Below are 23091 nucleotides of genomic sequence, written 5' to 3'. Positions count from 1 at the left end.
AGAGCTAAAAAATGTGTATTTTTTAGAGAGGAAAAGATAAAAATTCTAACTGAAGGAAAAGATTATTATGGATTTTTAACATAAATTCTTTGATCTCATAATACTGTGTTGAAGTCATCAGGAAGAGAAAACTGTTTTTGGTTTTAACCATCAGGTGTCTGTGTGTGTATCACATGGATTCCTCTGTGGTGGGACTTTGCATCAGAAGGGGAATGCCACAGTCCTACTGAGAGAATATGATGTTCAACATCTGCATTTTTGCCAATCTATGGATTGCTTCTAGGTTCTTTCACTCAAACTGAAGTGAGATCTTTTGCTTTTAACTTTAATTTGGAGTAAAAATTTCCAAGAAATATACAGGAAAGGGCATGCATAAACATAGGGTTTTTAGCTCACTCCTGCCCTACTCTAAAAAAGAATGCTGGCCCCCATGCAGGGGAGGAAGAGGACAACCAGTCATAACTGACCTTCCCCTCCCCAGGCGTAACTTCCCTGACAGCAGTAATCTTACACAGAACCACAGGGCGACCTGAGGTCTCCTGCCTGGGCAAATGTCACTCCTCTGTGATATGGTTTTGGGTTCCTCTCCTGAATTCTACTCTCTGCTCTAGCATCCTCAGACTTCAAGTAGACATGAGAGAATCAGGGAACAAATTGTCACCAAATTTTGAGCATTAAGTCATTCATCCCCCCCCAAAACTTCAAACATGACACCAAACCAACCTTGAGGAAGAGGGGACACTGGTTCTGAGCCTGGGGACACGATGACCAAAACCACTGGGGGAGATTCTCGGCTTTGGCGGTTGACACAAAATACCCAAGGGCTAGAGGCTGCTGCTTCAGCTCCTCGGGCGCTTCCCTAGAAAGAAGACGCTCACCCTGGCTCTGAAAGACAAAGTCCCAAAGCGTGATCAGCATTTATCACCAAAGAAAGCTTTCTGTAAAATCATCTTTTCAAAAGAAATCGATATAACTGACATGTATACTAGTTTCAGGTGTACAGCATAATGGTCCTAATTGTGGGAAATAATCACGATAAGGCTAGTGAACATCCACCATGTACACAGCTCAATGTTTTTTCTTTTGATGAGAACTTTTTAAAAACATCTACGCGTAGCAACTATCAAATATACAATATGGTATTTTAAAGTTATTTGTTTTTGGCTGTGCTGGGTCTTTGTTGCGGCGCGTGGGCTGTGGAGCACGGGCCGAGCTGTCCCGTGGCACGTCCTCCTGGACCAGGGATGGACTCTCTGCCCCTGTATTGGCAAGCGGATTCTTAACCACTGGACCCCCAGGGGAGTCCTCACAATGCGGTATTAACTGTGCATCATTACATCTGCGGACACTTCTTTTGTAACGGGAAGTTCGTCCTCTGACACCGTCACCCAGCTTTTTATCAGTTCACTGTGCACTGTAGTGGCTAACTGACCGAGAAAGGGCAGCAGGGGAGGCAGTGTCTGCCACACGCGGACATCTGATGAGATATATACATAAAGCTAACGTCAGCCGAGTAAACAGACTTATTTTCTCTGCTTCCTTTTCTGCAGAACATAAAATCTGCTCCATGGCATTATTAGGTAACAAACTAAAAATGGAAGGAGCGGACTCTGACAGCTGAAGGTGCTGAATCACCACACCCATCTGCTCTTTCCCCCTGCAGTCACCCAAAACACATGAGTGCGCCTGACTGTCCACTGTCAACAAGGTCGTACCAACTCAAAGCTCTCTGACCTGCCAGCAGTGGGAGGTCTGCTCCTGAAGTCTTGTTTCAATTTACAGCAATCCCAGGAATAAGAGATTTTTGTGAGAGCCTTACTGGGCGTTTATTTTTATTTTTTTGGTAATTGACATTTTCCTCATCTTTGACTCTCTTAGCTAGCTGCAAGAGTTGAAAATGTACCTTTTATGCAAGCAATAATAATTCATTTGTTCTCAAAAGCCTTCTGTTTCAAAGGAAAAAAAACCCTCAACTCCTACACCAAGTTGTAGCAATTCTGAGTTAAGAAAAACTAACTGCAATTTTGAATGCTTTCTCCTGTTGTAATGTCTTAACTGAATATCAAAGAATGTTTAATGGTTCAGGAGGAGGAAATGCTGAAAGCCTGTCAGAGCTACCTGGCCGCAGGCATTCAGGAGTGGAAAAGGCCACCTGACCAGCTTCAGCACAGAACTGTTTGAAGTGTGACATTCAATGGCTTGAGGTGCCAACCAAGGGAGAAAAGACGGCACACCTCTGCTTCTCACAAAACTAACATTATACTTCAGCTGCCAATTCTTTGTTAATGGACAGGCTGAATTATAACAACCAGTACTGGAAGATAGTTGCTAGTATTTCCATTTCACAGATAAGGTAACTAAGGCTGAGATAAGTAGAGTAAACTTGTCCAAGGTCACACAGCGCTAGTGAGCTTTAACTCAGAGCTCTGTTTATCAGCCTCCAGGGCACACATTCCCAGCTGCAGTGCTATTGGCCTCTAGAACTCACAGTAATCCTAAATTAAACCATTCAATGTAAAAGTGTGTTCTCTGTCCCCATCACAACAATCTCCAGTGAACCCATAAATTGTCATTAACTGGCAAATGCTTGAGGAGGAAGTCAAGACACTTACAGTCTTCCCCCAGAAGGGAAAATTAGGGGGCAGGCAGTGACACGAAGGCAGACTACTGAGTTGCTGTTCCTTGGTCTCATCCGCTCTGTGACTAAAGTTTTCCATCTTCTTTTCTCTTGATTGTCCTTCAACAAACTCAGGGCTGGCAATAAAAGTTCCACCTGACAGAAACCTAAGTCCTTTAAGAACATCTTTGTGTCTGAATGAGGGTAAACAGGTTGCTTTTACTTGTCCAGTTTAAGATACTGGACAGCTATTTTTCTGTGTCTAACCCCTCAATCTCTTAGTATTTTAAGTACAATACCAGGATAAAGCATGCATCACCTAGCTTTACGGCGGAACCTTTAACGCTTCAATCTTCTGCTAGCTCACCTCTAATATCCCTAGAATATTTAAAGAGGAAACTAGTTGTAAGCTCTGTTTTGTCCCTTAATACTCTGGCATTAACGTGGACATGTCTTCACAATCAGCCACCTGTGGGCTCTTCCCATCCCTGCAGGCTGGCTACAGACGAGGTTGGACTGCCTAAAAAAGGTGGCAAAACACAGACCAAGATAAGGGAGGCCTCTTTCCGAATAACCATCAACAGTGTGTTCTTCAGTTAACAGTTATTCTGCATGTTGAATAAGCAGGATTATTGAACTAGTCTCTGAAAAGCTGCTGTTTTGGCAAAAATATTACAATTAACTGGGAAACGGCAAGCAACCAAAACTAAGTTTTGCTCAGAAGACAACTGCATAAAACTCTGCCAGCTGTAATGGACTATTCTTCTGATAAAACACAGTCATCAGGAATGGTAACACATTTCTTTAGAATTCCTGCCTTTGCTCAAAATGAAACAACAGAGCCACACGGACTTCACTTGTATCAGGACCACTGGGAGGAAAGGCAGATGTAGCAACGGAGGTCGGCATCTCCAGGGGCCTTCCCTCAAGGCTGTGGTGGGTTTAAATGTGCTAAGTGTCCCAAGTCAGGCTTACCCGACTGTGCTGAAAGTGAGAGCCCACGCCGATTCCAGAAGGAGAGCCTGGGGAGGGGACTGGGGAGGAGTTGGGAGAGGAATGGAGATTCCCAGTCATTAATATGCCAATATCATTGTCCATATCATCTGGGAATGGAAGGTCAACAAACATGTCATCTAGAAGGGAGAGAGAAAAACACAAAAATTAAAAAGCTCATCCACAGCCCCGACTTAAAGCAAAACATGGTTTGTTGGCCTAGGAGTGTTCTAGGTATGTATCATTAACCACTTAGACTTAATGTGTGCCCATTGGGTTCAAGGTGCTGCAAATAAGCCTTTCATTGTGTCCTCTCTCCAGTGATCTCTTAGCGTGAAGTATTCACAGAATGGAGAAATAAAGAATATAAAACCCCAGCCTCCAAAGGCACATAAAAAGATGGCAAAACAGCTAAAGAAGCAATTTAATTATTAAACAAAGTTAAAACTGACACCATCCAAGAAAACAGCAGACTCCATCTATATATCCAATTAGCATCTAAAAACACTTAAGGCTGAATTAATGCATGCTAATAGGTGTGAACTTGGCCTGAAACTGGAGGCCTCTTACACCAGCAGATCAAAGCACACTACTGTCCCTATGAAATCCTCTCCTCTATCATAGAAGTAAGGTGCACACAGAGCAGAAAGCTTGGAAAGTATAAAATGCGAAACCTAGTCACCAAGAACATTTTCGCTGGTTCTGTTTCTGTATTATTACACCACGATCATACTACACATCTTATGTGTGTACACACATGCAGGATGATATCCTTTTACCCTCCCCATTTAACGGGACCAAATGCTGCTAAAAATTCCTCAAAAATCACTGTAAATGGCTGCATAATATTGAGCATTTTATAGTTTATACTCATTTGTCAACAAATGCTTTAAGATATTCAAACCAAGAATCTCTATTAAGAATTATCAACTAAGGAGTTGTTTCAGAGTGAATTAGACGCTATCTGACTACTGCCCAGTAGTCTTCACTCAGTTCAAACCAGCTAAAGCTAAGAAATATTTATTGAAAGAGTGACACCACAGGACACAACCAGATAGATACTTTCTGCCTTTTATTTAATGAAAAATAGGAGAAAGTTAATTACCCAAGAGGGGAAAGTGTTTAGATGGCCTTGGCAATAGTATAAATGAAATCCTCAAGACCAAAAAGGTTCTCAGCCCTTCAGTTCCCTCATGCTCTATAAGCTGTTCCTTACAACACAGAAGAACCTGCCGCAGCGCAGTGACTCCCTGCTGTAGCACGGCACTTTGGTCAAGAGGTCAAGCTGCTCCGTGTCCACTCACCATTGTTGGGGCTAAACCCATCTTCATTGGGATAGTTGGCTGGAGCCACCTGGATGGTTGACGACGTTGGGAACACCAGGATGTGTGTACAGGAAGCATCCTGAGGGGTGTTAAGCTGGGACGACTGCATGTTCAGTGCAGTGCTTCGACCAAACACAGAGCCCATTGTGACAGCATCTTAAAAGGCAGGGAAAAGGGGTTCATTCCTTTTGTGTAGCAGTGAACCACTCCAGAAATACATACTGAGCTGGACTGATACGAGTCTGACACAAGTGCCATGATGGACACACATTTAAAGTTGAGCCCATTTGTTCAAATATTTTCAAGAAACTGACTCAGAGCATTTACCTATGATAACCCAAGCCAGATTTCACATTAGGAAAGTTAAGATAAAATTGGACTGAGTCAACCAAATATGATTTAATTAAATAAGTATTTCTAAAAGTAAAACCTTCTGTTCTCCTGTGATTGCTAATAATTTATAAAGGACTGTTCTCCTAACAGCACAATTCTGTAGAAACGATACCATTCAACTAAAAATTGTTAAAATGCGTATTTATTGAATGCATACTATATGCTAGATTCTGTACTAAATCTTTACTCATATCATCTCATTCAATCATCAAAGCCAGCATCTTGAGGTAAGAACTACTACCCCATGTCATAAGGAGGACAGAGCACAAAGAAATGATGTAACCTGCCCAACAGGTTGGGGTCAGGCAAATAATTTGCCATGACTCCAAGAGCTCTGGATCACACTCAGGACTCAGGCTCTCCCCCAAGTGATGGTTAACAGATAAAGTCACAAACCACTCCCTTGGAAGAGACCAAATGGTTTCCACTTTTGAGCCTTGAGTATAATCGTTTTCCATAAAGATAATAAAGATACAATCTATATTTGTGTGTAAGGACTGAAGTACTCTGATACCTAATTAAGAAAACTGACAAGAGAGTTACCTGGCATCACTACAAAGGAGCCCTGGGGCTCCATGGCAACCAGGCAGGCACTAAGGATAGAAGGCGAGTCTGCGGCAGAGATTCCACACATCCGGCATACGTCCTTGAGCCGTTTACTGATTGTCTGTAGTGAACATTCTCCGAGGAGGATACTCCAATCTGGAATCAAATACCACAGTCTCACACAGTCTTTGAAATGCATACTGATGTGAGCTTTGAGTGCTTTACCAGTTCTGCCTGATAATTGAATTTCCAGGATTGGGCCCTAAAGGGAATAGGTCTTTATACAGGTTCCCCTCCTTGCTACAAAGAAAATGTTACTTGACCTCGATTACACTTCATTAACAAGGGAACAAAGGCCTGCCATTATGGAGACTGAGGTGATGAGGGCCCAGCACAGACCCAGGCAGATGTGCACATACTTCCTGTTGGGGATGCCAGTCTATTCTGTCCTTTCTCCTCCTCCTCCTCCAGGCCTGACTCTTTCACACCCTCACAGATACTTTTCTTCAGAAGAGAGCATAGTTGGGGGTGAACCTCAGTTTTGTTTACTGCTCTAGGTTGGTTGTTTCATCAAAGGCAAGCAGCAGAAAAAAAACAAGCAGACCCTTTCCTGGCATGCCCCAAACAGCTGATAAGCAATGGGTACAAGTAACATGCTCCAGATAATGCCACATTAGTTGTTCAGATTAAAAAGGTGGCACAAATTTTCTATTATCCAAACAAAGGCAGGATATCTCATCACAAAACTGCAAAGAGTAATGTTACTCTGGGAACTGAAGAGCACTCGGCCCTCCCTTTATTCTGACCCTGGCCACAAAGGAAGCGCATCACTGTCACAGGACTGCAGCCACACACTGCCACATCCCAGAGGCACGCCACTCCACCTCTCCACCACCACATGCCTGCTCTCCCTTAAAAAGCAGCTTAAAAAACCCCAAAACTTTCACATTTCATATTCCCAACGAACAGTGAACTGAAGTAGCTGAAATAAAAAGGGTCAAGGAACATGGAGGAGGGCGTATGTTTAAAAAACCACAAAAAACCCGAGAGATGTGAATTCAGTATTTAAAAACCAAATAAGAAAGAAAAGCCACTATGATTCTTTTTATCACACACACTGGTGATAAAGAACAGAGATTCACAAAAACTGAAATCTGTGGACCCGTATCTGCTACTACCCCACAGTAATGCAAGGTGGTACAGAGCTCGGTTCCCCGAAGGAAGAAACTCGTGTCCTGTACACGAGGCTGTTTTTTGTGTTTACTCCTTGAAGGTACGTTTTCTCTCAGTCTTTTGATGGAGCCCTTGGTCACACTTGTGTCCCTTCTAAAAAATCATACAAGGGAGGGCAACAGCTCCAATAATTTTCCAAAACACCAAATAACTAGACTACTAGGCTATATTTTCATCCCCTCTACTTCTTTTCTATTATATTCTAACTTTTCCCAAGGGTTAAGAGTAGCTTAAAGCCTTTAAAAAATAAGATTGACTAAAAGGTATAGTAGGAGAGAAGACAGGAATTCTGACAGAAATGAAATGATGAATCCCCTATGAATTAGACCTCCAGGCTACTGATACAGATTCATTATAAGTATAATATTCTTTTTAAAATGAAAAGGGTGATATTTTCCTATTGGCCTAGAGTATGATTTAATAAAAAAAAAAAAATTCTGTGTATAAGAAGATTCCTAAGCAAACACTTAATACATATATTTGTATTAACTGCTGTTAAACCCTAATAATTAACCCCTCTGGGCACTTGATACAAGACAAGTTATCTCCATATCAGGGGTTTTATTTCAGGGTTTTCCCAAATACCTGATATAAATTTCACGCAAAGAAATACTACGCACACTCCAACACAAGGGTCTGCAAACTGGTCCACAGGCCAGGTTGTGCCCACCACCTGCTGTCAGCAGGGTCTTTTGGGAACACACCCGTGCCCATTCAAGGGGGTATTGTCTGTGGTTATTGTGACAGTACAACAGAACAGCTGGTTGCTCAACAGTGACCAGCTAGCTGGCACAGTCCAAAATATTTACTCTCTGGCCCTTTACAAAGAAAGTTGGTCAACTCTGCCCTAATATACACTTGACACACGCAAAACTACCAGGCTAATCTGTGACACAGGCCTGCTTTTGCACATGCCTTAGAAAAAATCACATTTATATGCGTATACTGGACTTTTTATAAATACACCACTGATGGAGCTTAAAATAATCTAGGCCTGTTCAAATAAAACTGTGTAAGTAGTGCCATGAGGATAACGAATGAGCTGGGCTCAGCGTCAGGCAAGGCAGCTGCCAGTGGTCAGTGGTGTTACATGGCACTTACTTTTAGTTCTTTGTTGTATTTCTTATAAGGAATATAAGTTGGGGGATTCAGCTTAAAAAAAAAAACAAAACAAAAAACCTATTCTCTTAAATTTCCAGACCACAGACTATCAGACAATGGTGATGTTTCCAGTTTGCAACTACTTGTCCTTGCCAACAAGGATGATCTTGTTATCATGCCACTAAAACAATACAATCTCCTCACCATCAACCACCAAAAACAAACAAGTAAATGCAAGTAAAGGCTGTATATGACATTTACCATCATCCATAATCTGATATAAAAATTTCCAGGTAAAACTGACTTGTTAAAAAAAAAAAAACTGCTTGTTCTTCTCACTGACTCAATATACAAATGTTAGAAATTTTAATTTAGTGTCACTTTTATAGATTAATATAAAGAATTATTTTTCTGCTAGGTTCAATATTTAAAATTTTCTTTGTAAATGATTCTGTTGCTAATAAAAAGTCTAAAAATCACAAGTTTACCCTGTACATTTAAAAGAATCAGAAAATATAACGTCCTCTATCTACTCTTACTACCAGCTTCACTGTTTTCTCCCTCAGCTTAGTTAATGAAGTTAGCTCAGCCCTCTTCCTTTCCTTTGCTTCAGGAATTTCTCACCTTTGAGTTCCCCGTGGCCTAGACGCCCGAGTCGCCCGATCACAACTCTCCAGGGCAGAGATGTCATCTGGACAATACCGACGCACCACTCCCACAGCTTCTGTAGTCCGATCTTACGTGCAGATACTTTACTCCTCCGTGACCTTAAATCAATGGAAAAGGGTCCCCAAATGAGTCAGAGCTATTACTCAGTAAGACAAAACCAAGAAAATTCCAAAGAACCCACCCCCATGGTACCCACTGTATTTAGCTAGGAGAGTTAGAAATATCCATTAGCTGAGAAAAGGCACAGTGTCAGTTTACATGCACCATAAACACCAAGGCTCCTCACCTGTTTGGTAAAGCAATATTTACAATACAAGTTTCTAATAATTCTCCATGGAGGTCAGTGCAGGAAGCCAAAAGCCAGCGCTGGTCGTGAGACAGACAATAGCCCACAAAGAGCACGTTGTATTTCTGGCTCGCTTCACCAAGTGTCTCTCCCGGCTCCGTCTGCTTCTCTTTGATTGGGGCCAATATAAAAGGAGGGGAGTAAAGCTGGATTGGGCTGGGCCGCTGAAATAAGAATCAAAATCAAAATCAGTAACAACACAGAGCAACTCAACTCGGTGTTCACAACAAAACCCACATAGCACTGAGGGAAACCAGGGAGAAATGACAACAGACTGCACCCCGACTAGTCCTATAAATAAATAATGGTACAAAAAGACTGTATAAGTCACATGAGCGAGGCAACTCAATCAAGCCAGTATTTCCTTATGAAAATAAATAATTGGCCCAACTTAGTCATTAGGAAAGTCACTAGGATTAAAACCACTATATACCCACCAGAATGGCTGAAATACAAAAGAGAAACATCATCAAGTACTCATGAGAACAGGGTGACTAGAACTCTCTCTCACTGCTGGTATATGATGTGCTTTGGGAAAGTACTGACAACATCTGTAAAAGCTGAACAAACATGTACCCTCTGATCCCCCACCCTGCAAACGCACATATATGCTGATGAAGGACAGGTATAAGCATGTTCATAACAGTATCCATTTTATAGCTCAGAAAAAGGCACACAAAACTCACAAGCCATGTGGGATGTGTTACTTCTACCTTCTGATCAGCAAGATGTTTGTGGAAGCAGGAAAAAAGAATTCCAAAAAGAAATGGAACAACCAAAAAAAGATGAGTTAATGTTTGCAAATGCAGAAGAAGAATTTTTCTACGAGAAGGCAATCCTGAAATTCAACTACTCAGTGCAGGAGGAGAGTGACACGTGTCTGGGAGGCCGATGGTCCTTTGATGATGTACCAGTGAAGCCCCTGCAAACTGTGATGTTAATTCCAGGCAACAAAATGAATGAAATTATGGAAAAACTGAAGAACATCTGTCTGTCTAACCCATCTCCCATGGACCGTGGTGGGCTTGCTTCTGTTCAATTACCAGAAAACTTGGTGGAAGCTTACTTAAAAACTCACGACTTTATTCAGTTGCAGGTCGTCTTAGAAAAAGTAGGGTTCTGTCACCCGTGTCTGCAACACATTTACAAAATATCTTTGCTTTTAAAATTTTGGTCAAGTTAAGAATGACTGCTTAAAAACTTTTCTAGTAAGAAGAAAAATATGTAGTAGTAATGTAAAGAAATCAATAAAAACTTCTTTTAGTTTTTAAATTAAAAAAAAAAGCTCAGAAGAAAAACATCATAAATAACCATCAATAGTAAAATGGATGCTAAGCTGTAATAAAGTTACACAAGCAGAGCATTAAATGGCCAAGAGAATGAGAAAACTACCACAAGCAACAAAATGCATAATTCTCAACACTGAATCAAAGAAGTCACACAAAAGATTGTAAATTATAACTCCATTTATATAAAAGCCAAAAAACGGGCAAAATTACATTGTTACAAGTCGAAACAGTGATTACCACTGGAGTGACTAGAAGGGACGTTAGTGATGGATGCTTGTTATGCTTTATTTCTGGCTCTTAGTTACATAATAAGTTACATAATTTTACTTATAGAAATTCAGCAAGCAGTACACTTATTGACTATGCCAAAGCCTTTGACTGTGTGGAGCACAATAAACTGTGGAAAATTCTGAAAGAGGATGGGAATACCAGACCACCTGACCTGCCTCTTGAGAAGCCTGTATGCAGGTCAGGAAGCAACAATCAGAACTGGACATGGAACAACAGACTGGTTCCAAATAGGAAAAGGAGTACGTCAAGGCTGTATATTGTCACCCTGCTTATTTAACTTCTATGCAGAGTACATCATGAGAAATGCTGGGCTGGAGGAAGCACAAGCTGGAATCAAGATTACCAGGAGAAATATCAATAACTTCAGATATGCAGATGACACCACCCTTATGGCAGAAAGTGAAGAAGAACTAAAGAGCCTCTTGATGAAAGTGAAAGAGGAGAGTGAAAAAGTTGGCTTAAAGCTCAGCATTCAGAAAATGAAGATCATGGCATCTGGTCCCATCACTTCATGGCAAATGGATGGGGAAACAGTGTCAGACTTTTATTTTTCTGGGCTTCAAAATCACTGCGGATGGTGATTGCAGCCATGAAATTAAAAGACGCTTACTCCTTGGAAGGAAAGTTATGACCAACCTAGATAACATATTGAAAAGCAGAGACATTACTTGGCCGACTAAGGTCCGTCTAATCAAGGCTATGGTTTTTCCAGTAGTCGTGTATGGATGTGAGAGTTGGACTGTGAAGAAGGCTGAGCGCCGAAGAATTGATGCTTTTGAACTGTGGTGTTGGAGAAGACTCTTGAGAGTCCCTTGGACTGCAAGGAGATCCAACCAGTCCATTCTAAAGGAGATCAGTCCTGGGTGTTCTTTGGAAGCAATAATGCTAAAGCTGAAACTCCAGTACTTTGGCCACCTGATGCGAAGAGCTGACTCATTTGAAAAGACCCTGATGCTGGGAGGGATTGGGGGCAGGAAGAGAAGGGGACGACAGAGGATGAGATGGTTGGATGGCATCACGGATTCAATGGACATGGGTTTGGGTGGACTCCAGGAGTTGGTGATGGACAGGGAGGCCTGGCGTGCCGCAGTTCATGGGGTCGCAGAGTTGGACACGACTGAGCGACTGAACTGAACACTTAAGACTGGGCACTTTTCAGTATGTATATTATACTTTACTATGTGTATGTATGTGCAATTTAAGAAATCAAAGCATTAGCTGTTACCGAAGACAAATATTTTAGATAAACTGTGGTGAAATTTAACCTTTTTGTTTACAGCTATTACATACGTATCAGTATTTAGTAGACTACAGCAGGGGTCAGCAAACTTCTATAAAGGACCAGACAGCAAATACTTTAGGCCTTGGGAGTCTCTTTCACATAATCCTCTCTTTGTAAAAATGTAACCATCACTCCCATCTGACTGCTCATACACATGCAGGCTGCAGGCTGGGTTTAGCCCACAGTCAGTTGCCAGCCTGTGAATTCTATAGCATAAGAAACAGTAATAATGGAATTACAGAATTAGAGGAGATTTTAGAGATAATTTAACCCAATTCCTTCATTTCAGGGATACAAAGATACTCAACAACTTGTTTAAGTTTCAAACCTAACCTTATCACTGATCCATTCACTCTCCACAGACCTGGAAATTTCACACCAGAAAAACCAAAAACACATAGCCACATAAAAACTCATACACAACTATTTAGAGCAGCATTAGTCAAGACAGCCAGAAAGTGGAAAAGTCCACACGTCCATCCACTCATGGGATAAACAAGTTGTGGTCCATCCATATAGTGGAGCATTATTTAGCCACAGAAGTGTCATATGTGCTATGACATGGAGGAACCTTGAAAACATGATGTTAAGTGCAAGAAGCCAGACATAACAGCTTACATGTGGGATGACTCCATGTACATAAAACAGCCAGAACAGGCGACCCCACAGAGATAGCAAGTGAGACCGTGGCTGCCAGGAGCTTGCACGAGGCTGTGCCACTGCAGAAACTGCGAATCCCTGGAAGCAGAGGACTGGTATCTTACTCACCGCTGCACAGCTGACACCTAACACAGAGTCTGGCAGCAGACACTCAGATTTAGTTGCCGAGTGAAAGTACAAAATTCGACCTACAGACTGAGGGAGAGGCTGCATCTAGCAGGAGTCAGTACCTTCACGCAAGTGAAGATTTATGGACCTCAGTAAGTATTCATGTTTGGTTCTTAGGTTTTTAATTAAGTCAAACAATTGATTTCTCTCTTCCTGTTCCAAAGCAAAAGGAAAGAAAGCATATTTTTGCAATTTATTTTCATCTGAGCCTCACTTTGTCTCATGAACTCTCACGGTGTTCTGCCAGTATATAATCTTTTAAAACATTACATAATGCCTTGGGATATCTTAATATAGGTAGTCAGCCTTTACTCACTTCTATGAAAATGCAGACTGCTATTAGCTATCACTTGAAATTGTGATAGCTTCTTATGAAAGCATAAGGAATGACTGCATCTGAATTGTACAATAACCACAAGAGGTAAAGAACTAAAAAATTTAAAGTGTATACAGAAAGGACAAACTCATGATTTCCAGACATAAAAAAGAAGTAGAAACGGATATATTACAATTCTAAAAAAAGCTAGTAGTAGAGAAAACAGATGACTTGCTCACCAAAAAAAAAAAAAAAAAAACCAACACACAAACTCAACAAACTAACCTAGAATTGCCAAAGACAGAACTTTTCTGTAACCCCTGAGTGGATGTAAGCTGTCAGCTAAGCAGTTCCCTTCCTTGGGACCAAGCTGACTTGAACCAGGTTACAACAAATGTGGTATTAAGTAGTAGGTCGGTTTTTTTTTTTTTTAGTTTTCCAGAAAAACGTTACCAACTAAAATTAGCAATTTGGGGTATTAAGTTCTCTAACAGTAAAGCGTTGTTTGCTGGCTCTTATTAATGGGTAATTTTTCATGCAAAAGTTGTGGAATTGATTTTTGAAGGCTTTTAAAGTCCTCAACACTGCCCTGTACATCTATCTTCAGGAAAAGATGATTTAGTAAAACAACAGCAGTGTACAACTCTTGTTTACAGCATGTTTGGCTTGGTGTTTTGGAGGTACACATCTGTGCAAGATAGAGTTAGAAAGATGGAGAAAAAACACATTCATCCACACACAGAAGCACAGAGACCAGGGGAAGAGAAAGCATGAGAAGGTGAGGGGCCCGTGTAGAGTGAACACACACAACAGCTGCTCTGGGAGGAAAGAGCTGGGGGAGGTAGAGGTAGAGACACAGATCAGCTTCCAAAATTAATGAGCAAAATAAATACAGGAAAGCAGAACATTAGTAAGTAAAGTAAAAAGGATAAGTGTATTGTTGCCTTAGGTCTTACATCAAGAAAAAAGCAGGAGTTTGCTTGCCTCCTTTCTCAAAAAATTATATAAGTTCAAAGAAGTTACCTCCTCCCTTTCAATTTAAGGATTAGAGAAATCTGCCACTCTTGCGTAAAGGGAGAAGACAGACCGAGCAAGTAACTCTCCTGGCTCGCATCTTTAGGAGAAAAGCAGTCTCTGCAAATTCCCGCCCTGCTGCTGCCTACCTCCGGGTTCTTGAGAGTCATCTCAATGCTGGCGGCAGGCCCGAATCCTGTGAGGGATTTAATGTGGATCTGTGTAGGCAGAGGTCGCCTGCACTGGCAGTACACTGAAAATGCCATGGACTTCAAGTATTGAATGTAGAAAACTTGCTCATCCTTCATTGTCTGCAGCATGTACTGGCAAGGCACAATCTACAGACACAAACACAAACAAGACTGGAAACAGATCTCATATGCTAACAAGGCAGCTGGAAAATGAGATGGCATGAATTCTTTATTTGAATGGGAGAGGCAACTTTAGTCTTTAAATACAGAAATGCCAAACATAATATAATTCAATCTTAATTCCTTTCAGTAACACAAAGTCTTATATTACAAATAGCAGCAGTTTAAGAAGGGGTGTCACTCTGCTAGGCAAGTTACACTGTCACTTAGAAATTACCCTGTTCCCATTTTAGGGATAAATTCTCAATTTATTGTTGCTATGCCCTCAAATGTTAAAACTTGCTTTTAAATATATTCCTCAGTTCTTACACTTAATACACATGGCAGCACTGGAATTATTGTCTAATCATGTGAGACACAAACTTTGACAAAAAACTATCAACAAACTACACCAGGAGCTTTAAATGAATTCTACAGAAATGACTTGAGTTAAAAGGGACAGTAATACAAAAGTCTAAACACCCATCATTTTTCACCTATTATAAACTTAAAATATTATTACACTATGAAATTTGCAAAGGTGCATTCACTTCTGAAAGAACTGTAAATAACTATAACCTTTTGGGAAAGGAATCTGGCATTATTTATCAGTATCTTTATCTAAGAATCCACTTTAAGAAATACTTGAATTGTAAAAGAGAGATTACACATAAAAATGTTTATTCTGGCAGTATTCATTTATTTATTGGTCACACTGTGCAGTTTTCGGGACCCTAGTTCCCCAACTAGGGGCTGAACCTGGCCCCAGCATTGGAAGCACAGAATCCCAACCACTAGATTGTCAAAACAGTGAACGGTAGAAAAAAATTACATGAAAATATGATCTCAATTGTGTAAACAAACACAGAAAAGAGGTTAGAGAAACATCAAAATACTAACTAATAACGTCTGAATCTAAAAGGTAGAATTAAGAATAATTTTTTTTCTGTTTTCATATATATACAATTTTAAAAAATGTATTTACTTTCATAAAAACAACAACAAAGTAAATAAACTTGCAGTTAGTTACCTGGAGAATGAAAGAATTTCTCATATGCTCAGGTAAATTATCCAGCATTTCTGTGTAGCAGCGCATCAAACTCAACAGCCAAAAATTTCCAGAAGTAGAGTCTTCCTCCGCAGTGTACGTGAAGGGGTCCACCATGTAAATGACAACAGCGGGAGGGTAGGCTTGGCTGTCTGCAGAGTCAGGCTCCGTGGGAATTCCTATTCTCTCCCTTTCTGTAACACTGCAAACACAGCCACTTATGAGACATGCAACATAAATTATAAAAAATACATCAACTCCAGAGCAGACTGACTCCTTGGACAGCGATTACAGAGCAAGTGCAACATCAGTAGGGTACAGAATGAAGGCAAACCAAGTCAGCTGGCAACCAAGATAGATGGAAAATGACAATGTGCTTCTCTAAAATGGGAGATCTCTTTTCACCCCCATGGTTCCCTTCTACAAAGATGTTTTATAATGCTGTTAATACAAAAGAAGTTGAAAGTGAAAATGTTAGTCACTCAGTCGTGTCGGACTCTGTCCAACTGTAGCCCACCACGCTACTCGTCCATAGGATTCTCCAGGCAAGAATACTGGAGGGGTTGCCATTCCCTTCTCCAGGGCATCATCCCGACCCAGGGATCGAACCTGGGTCTCCTGCATTGCAGGCAGATTCTTTACCATCTGAACCATCAGAGAAATATTATTCATATAGTATTAATAGTAATATTAGTTACACTAAGTATATTAATTAGTAAGTACATACTATTATACTAGTAATACAGTAATTACTAGTAAGTTTATAAGAAGTTCTCAAATTTAACACTGAACCATAGATTGACAGTTGTTCCCTTCTTTGGGGAAGAACAGAAATACAGCACTTCACTAGATTTAGAGATGCGTGAAGTTGAGGGGGCTGGGGCACAGAGGAAGGGGAGCCCGGGGGCCCAAGCCGAAGCCACTCGGCTTGGTCAGAGTACTGTACCTTTCCTGTCCGTCCTGGGAGGGCTGCGAGGAGCTCTGCCCAGGCTCGGTGTCTCCAGCACAGCCCAGGCTCCCTTGCGTTCTCTCTGCAGCACTGGCCCCAGTGCTGGGGTTCTGCCCCCCGACACTACCGCTGAATACTGAGGAAGAGGTAGTGCTGATTTGGTTGATGATGGGAGCAGAGGCAGATGCGGAGACTGGGGGCCCGGCAGAGCCAGAGGTGGAACTGCTCGCAGCCGGGTTCAGAGAACTGCCGTTGGAGGTGGGATTAAATGCACTGCCCGCTGAGGGCGCGGCTGAGCCTGGATTTGAAGCTAAAGGCCCAGTGCTCCCAGGCGGTGCTTGGGGCTGTGCTGCTGCTGGTGGGGTCTGGTACTTAGGTGGCATCAACAGGCTGCTGTCGAGCTGCAGAGTGGCCAGATAAGGTGCTGAAAGAGGACACACAGAGAAGTGACTTCAGGGATGTTCTGCAGGTCTGGCTGATACAGAGACTCAGAACAGTCACATTCTAAAGAGCTATGCTTCCAGGCTGCAATACTCTGGTTCTGACACCCAAAATACGATGTCCACACTGGAACACAAGCTTGTATATAAACAGGGAAATAAACATGGGCTACTTATTATAAATTCTGGAAGCCTTATTTGGAGAACAGAAGAAAAAGGACAAAACCAATCATTTCGTTTTCAGGAAAACCAATCATTTTCCTTTCAGACCAACTCCACACACCTTCACTAAAAACTGAGAGGCCATGTATTCTCAGACATCATGGTATATTATGCTCCTATGTGTTTAACGCCTTATAAGCTAGATCTAAGATTCTATTGAGAATCTGGGTTAAAATTAACCAGTTAATACCAAATCATGCTGCTGCATTTTTGAAATGTGGAGTAAATCAGATAGGACTTCTTTAGGCTACTTTAAATAGCTTTTCAAAAATACACATGCACATAACAATTAGCATTTAACTACTGAGAACAAAGAGATTGTGCGCTCAGTCGCATGCGACTCTTTGCGACCCCTTGCGACCCCATGGACAGTAGACCGTCAGGCTCCTCTGTCCATGGGATTTTTTCAGGTAAGAATGGGGGAGGGGGGAAACAATCTGCTATTCTACATCGCAAATTTGACTTTGTCACATAAATTTCCATTTACCTAGGTGATGGCGGCAAACTTGCGCATAAAGTTTGAGTCTGGAATGATTGTCACTCTCCTCGCTGCCCCACGGCTGGCTGAACCACTCGCTCACAAGCTCTTCCGTCAGCTTCTGCGCCACAGTCCTCCCCACACGCATGATCCCGTCGCGCAGCACTTTGCAGATGGGCTTGTGCTGCCCGAGTCGGCACATCTGACAGAACACAGCAGACCCCACTCAGAACAGGGACGCTCCCTCCTGAGAGCGCACCGTCAGCCGCTGAGATGCCTGACATACTCATGGAGGCATCTACCTTCTCTCAGCGTCTCCACATGCAGCCAGACCAGGAATGCATTTGAATCTGCTCTCCTGTCTCTCCAAACCCTGGACCAGCCTCTCTAAGGAAAAATGTTCTTTCTGAAGAAAAAAAGAAATGCTTCTTCACCCCCTCCTGCACAAGGGAACACTGCTGAGCGCTACCTGACTGCTAATGGTCAAATGAAGAGCCGGATTCCTGCCTACGAAGGCGGATGGAGACATATGTCCACTGAAACCTTTTATGTAATCCCTACTCTGGATGTTCTCCCCTAAGATAACACTGACACTTTATGGGCCATCTGTTACACTGTTACATTTGGAGATCTCCAAGAGCAGAGGCCACTAAAGCAGTGGACACGCTGACCACTTTTTAAAAGTAAATAGTTGTTTCAGCACAATGAGATCCTATTATTAACCTCCAGAACATTAAAGCGGTGCTTATGGTAAAGAATGAATACAATATATCTGCAAAAAGTAAGCTACTTAACTACATGTTCACTGGCAGGAGAGTCCATCTAACTAGCCCATACTAGAGCTGATGAACAGAAGGCTTACCAAACCCCTAAAAAATCCTCCAGTGTACACTCCTCTGAAGCAGGTATGCATTACTGCCAAAAGAGCAGTTCTGAAGTGATCGGGTAATCCTTTTACGTTCTGTAACTTATGCTGAGAGCTTCATTTAACAGAATGACTAGGCTTTAAAATTGCTTAGACAAGTTTTCTGCATTAGGATAATTGTGATTCAGTATTATTATGCATCATGGACCAGGCACTGTTCAGAAATTACTGTTTCCAAGGGTTTCCTTTGGTGGCTTAATTGATGCCATTATTTCAGACATAAGCATCTTCTCTTTTCTTTGAAGCAACATGTAAGTTTACTGTTTCATGTGTACTCATACATTTATAGATAGTCAATTTCTGTTATGGAATATTTTTGAAATTCAACTTGGCATCTTATTTAATAAACACTTTTGTAATGCTTATAATATGTCACAGCTCCAAACACTTTATAAACACTAATTTCATTTACTCTCATCAAATATGAAGATTAATTAGGAGTATAAGGTACAAAAACTTTAGTGTATATGTACTTTAGCAGAAATGTACACTAACTCTTTAAAGACAGATATGATTCTAATTTTTCAAAAGTAACAGGACTTTATATACTAAATATACAAAATTATCTAACATTACTAGGGTTATTACATTATTCATCTGTATCAAAACTGAGTATTAAGATGTTTAAATAAAATATAACAGGGACATGAGTCATTAAACTTCTGTGTGATTCAGGAATTTTCCAGCTAAACACTTTTATACTGTTTTCAGGAACTCCCCCCACCCCCAAGAGTAGATGCACTTTCTTTTCGTTCTGAACAATCACTATCTCCCGGTGAGTAGTCCTTTTAAACTCAAGCACATAAATGGGGGAAAAAACAGCTGACTGGATTTTAAGATGTGTTAGTAAGGGTGGTAGAGGAAAATCTTTTCCATCTAATAAAATATAAAGCTATGATGGGAAAACAATGTACTTCCTGAAAAACTTGCCAACTTATCCTTTTCTTCATCCTCCAACTATGTGCAAATTTTCCTGGAGATCTATTTTGAAGATATTTATCCTTTAAAATTTAGCCACAACTAGATGCAACCTGAGGCCCTGCATCATACAGACAACTCTCACCTCATATACAGCGCTCAAGTCCCTGAAGAAAGTTTTGGCTCCTTCGAGCAAGGCCTCGTTTTCTGGACACACCACAATATAGGCAACATCACGGTGGCCCCCATATGGGTCCAACAACAGCCTCTCCCAAAACGGCAAGGAGAATGGCGAGATGGTGAGGAAGTCCTTGTCGTAGCCGACCAGCAGGGTGGGGATGGGCAGTGGCTCAGGAGACTCTTCAGAACCTAAAACAAGACTGCAGTTTAGGAAAGCTCTTGTGAGTCCGTTTCCCACCACCTCCACAACTGCGAATTTTCTGGCAATTTGTCTTAATTCTGGCATTGGACATTTTATTGTAGGCTGACATGATACTCTTAAAAGTAGTCTTCAAATCCTCTAATTAAATGGCCCCTGATAAAGAACTTTAATTAAATGAGTCAGAACATGCTTATAAAGGTTCAGTGAGTACAGACTAGAGCAGGTTAGTGTTAGTTCTCCAAACAAAACTATCTACCTTCCTCTGAGACAGGCACTATGGTCCTGACTACAAAGAAGTTGACAGAATTAGTTCAGAGGCTCATCCAGATGCAACAGCAGTGAGGACTGGGAGGATGAGGAGATTCTAGCAAATAGTCTAGTTAGGCATTATTTGCCCCACTGACCTTGATTATGCCAAAGACATTAAGAAAAATTATCTCCAAAACTGACTATTGGAAAACAGAGAGATTATAAACTGTAGGAGTCAGGAGGGAACAGATTCTATTTTGTCAGCGAAGGAAGACTTGACAGGAACTAGAGCTGCTCTTTTCACGGAAGAGAACGTCCAGGAGAATGTGGGGAGGGGGAGGGGCCTACCGTAGGTTCCCCGTCCCGCCATCTTGTGGAACTGCTGCCAGGTGAGCGGTCCCTGCACGTGCTGGATGTTCTCCCAGGTCCTGCCCGTGCGCTTCTTCTGGATGGCGTCCTGGAGAAAGGGCTGCAGGGACAGCAGCGTACGGACCACGTCTTGGGAGGACAGCATGCTGATGTCCAGCACTGCAAGAAAAATGACAGCACAGGACAGGACCCGTCAAGGCGGGCTGCACGACCTCAGCGACAGGCCGTGACGAGACGTCACTAGCAGGAGAGTCTACTTGCGGCAGACTCTAAGAGACTTAGTAAATAATGAATTTTATTATCATTGGAAATAATAAAAGGGGCTAACTATAGAACTGCCTAATAGTGGAAAGGTGAATAGGTCTGACTTTTTAGAACCATAGAGACCTGTTTCCAAGGGTATTCACAAGAAAAGAGAGCTGCAAAAATTTCTTAATGATTGCTTCATAATTACTTTTAGTTTCTTACTTTTCAAAAAATCATTTATTTCTGTATGGCTATGCTGGGTCTCTGTTGCTGTGCGCAGGTTTCTTGCTGCCCTGAACAGGAGGAGGCTGCTCTCTAGTTGCAGTGTGGGGATTCTCTCTGCAGTGGCTTCTCTTGTTGCGGCCTGCAGGCTCCAAGGACAGGCTCAGCAGGTGTGGCGCACCGGCCTAGTGGCCCCATGGCAGGTCAAATCAAACCCGAGTCCCTCCTGCTGCTGCTGCTGCTAAGTCGCTTCAGTTGTGTCTGACTCCATAGATGGCAGCCCACCAGGCTCCCTCGTCCCTGGGATTCTCCAGGCAGGAACACTGGAGTGGGTTGCCATTTCCTTCTCCAATGCATGAAAGCGAAAAGTGAAAGTGAAGTCGCACAGTCATGTCCGACTCTTAGCAACTCCATGGACTGCAGTCCACCAGGCTCCTCCATCCATGGGATTTTCCAGGCAAGAGGACTGGAGTGGGGTGCCATTGTCCCTGCACTGGTAGATGGATTCTTAACCACTAGGTCACCAGGGAAGTCCAGTTTCTTAATTACTTTTGTTCACAAATATCAATGTTTATCTGATTATATGATGAGTGGGAAAAAGGAATTTAAAAAGAAGCTTAGAACAGCTGGGGAGTCACGGTTTCAGAACTCACATTCTTCCTGCTAGCAGGAGGACTCCTTAACCTCGAACATGAAAACCTCTGAAACTCTCCCCAAACTGCACGTGCATGCGTGAACACAGGTGTTACTTTTTCCCAGGGGGGGAGAGGGTCCATAATGCTCATCAAATTCCCTAAAAGATCTGAAGAAAGAAGTACTGAAGTTGGAGGTGGCCAGCTATGCACCCACAGAGCTGGGGTCCTCAAGACCTTTCCTTGCTCTTACTTTTCCGGCCGACGAGGACGGCGGCACAGATGGAAACCTGTGACCTATTTACCAACTGAGCCTGGGACACATGGTGCTGAAGGGTCTGAAGACATTCTCAGGTGCACCCTCAAATCAAACACAGGTTGCAAATCCATGGCACAGAGGTTTTGTTTTCATTTTTCAATCTGAAACAGACTTCTCATGAAATTTCATACACAAATCTGGATTTCCAGCTTCTCTTGAAAAACCAGAAAACGGTCTGACAACCCTGGGGCTGAGACCACTGCACTGCCAGAGGACCACCTCTTGGAGTCGAGGAGCTGCCTCCTTCAGGCAGTTTTTGACACCCCTGCCTCTGCTGCCTGCCTGAGACTGAAGCAGAATTTACCTCCTTTATCTTCAAGCCTGTGCTTCTTTTCTTCTTACAGTAAAGAAAAAAGTAAAGTACTTCTTGTACCCATGGTTCTATCCAATGCAGGAAAATAACAGACCAAAAGAGTTACAGGTTAAAGAAAAATAAAAGCAGAGGCAATTCTTTGTGAACTCTATTCCTATGCATACAAAATAGGATATTGTGGAAGGACACTGCTTTTTTGCAAAGCTGGCTCTCTACATCATTTGTTTACACGATCTGTCTGGTACTTTCAGCATCTGAATTTAGAACCCACATCTCATCTGCAATAAAACATGCTATTCTTCATATCCAAAGATGACACTACTCATCCACCCACCCAGACTGCTTTTCTATCTGAAGGCCACTATCTAATAAAAGAAACCACGTAAGATAATCACCCATAATTCTTTAGGGGAAAGACTTTAATTCATAAATTCATGCAGCAGCCATTAATCCAAGGCCTGCTAAGTATAAGGCACTGTACTTAAACCTAAGGAGTTATAAAAATGAGTATAACCCTTGAAATATTTTCTCGGGCGTCTCTACCTCCAGAAGTCTCCTTGCTTACATAACCTTCTCCTCTGCAAGACTGAGGATGATTCCAAAAGTAGGCTCCATGTTTCTTCCATTCATAGAATCCCACCAGCTTGGCCTCAGCTCCCACAAACAGCTCTCACTGTGGTCAAAAGACCTGTTTAATACTTACCTTAACAGCCTGGCTTACTGAATGCCTGTTGACCACTCTCTTTGTGGAGCTTGGTTACACAGCAGAATGCAGTCAAGCTCTAA

The 23091-nt window shown here is 42.0% G+C and overlaps 1 protein-coding gene across 4 annotated transcripts in view; it reads right to left on the bottom strand.

Moving 5' to 3' along the window:
* MED13L (mediator complex subunit 13L) overlaps positions 1–23091 on the bottom strand; it is a 282763-nt gene that overhangs the window by 4304 nt on the left and 255368 nt on the right. For 3 of the 4 annotated variants that reach the window (XM_052654564.1, XM_052654565.1, XM_052654567.1), the window contains 12 exons: positions 20553–20732; positions 19719–19942; positions 17740–17932; positions 16588–17014; positions 15624–15843; positions 14393–14581; positions 9164–9387; positions 8833–8975; positions 5872–6030; positions 4915–5091; positions 3593–3750; positions 724–885 (listed from right to left, as the gene is read on the bottom strand). In XM_052654564.1, the coding sequence (XP_052510524.1) occupies positions 724–885; positions 3593–3750; positions 4915–5091; positions 5872–6030; positions 8833–8975; positions 9164–9387; positions 14393–14581; positions 15624–15843; positions 16588–17014; positions 17740–17932; positions 19719–19942; positions 20553–20732 (2456 nt within the window). The remainder of the gene's footprint in view (positions 1–723; positions 886–3592; positions 3751–4914; positions 5092–5871; positions 6031–8832; positions 8976–9163; positions 9388–14392; positions 14582–15623; positions 15844–16587; positions 17015–17739; positions 17933–19718; positions 19943–20552; positions 20733–23091) is intronic. The other variant, XM_052654566.1, reaches the window with a different exon arrangement.

This window comes from Budorcas taxicolor, chromosome 17 (assembly GCF_023091745.1).
Source record: "Budorcas taxicolor isolate Tak-1 chromosome 17, Takin1.1, whole genome shotgun sequence".
NCBI lineage: Eukaryota > Metazoa > Chordata > Mammalia > Artiodactyla > Bovidae > Budorcas > Budorcas taxicolor.
The sequence above is the reverse complement of the archived record's forward strand: the minus strand, read 5'-3'. Positions and strand labels throughout refer to the sequence as shown.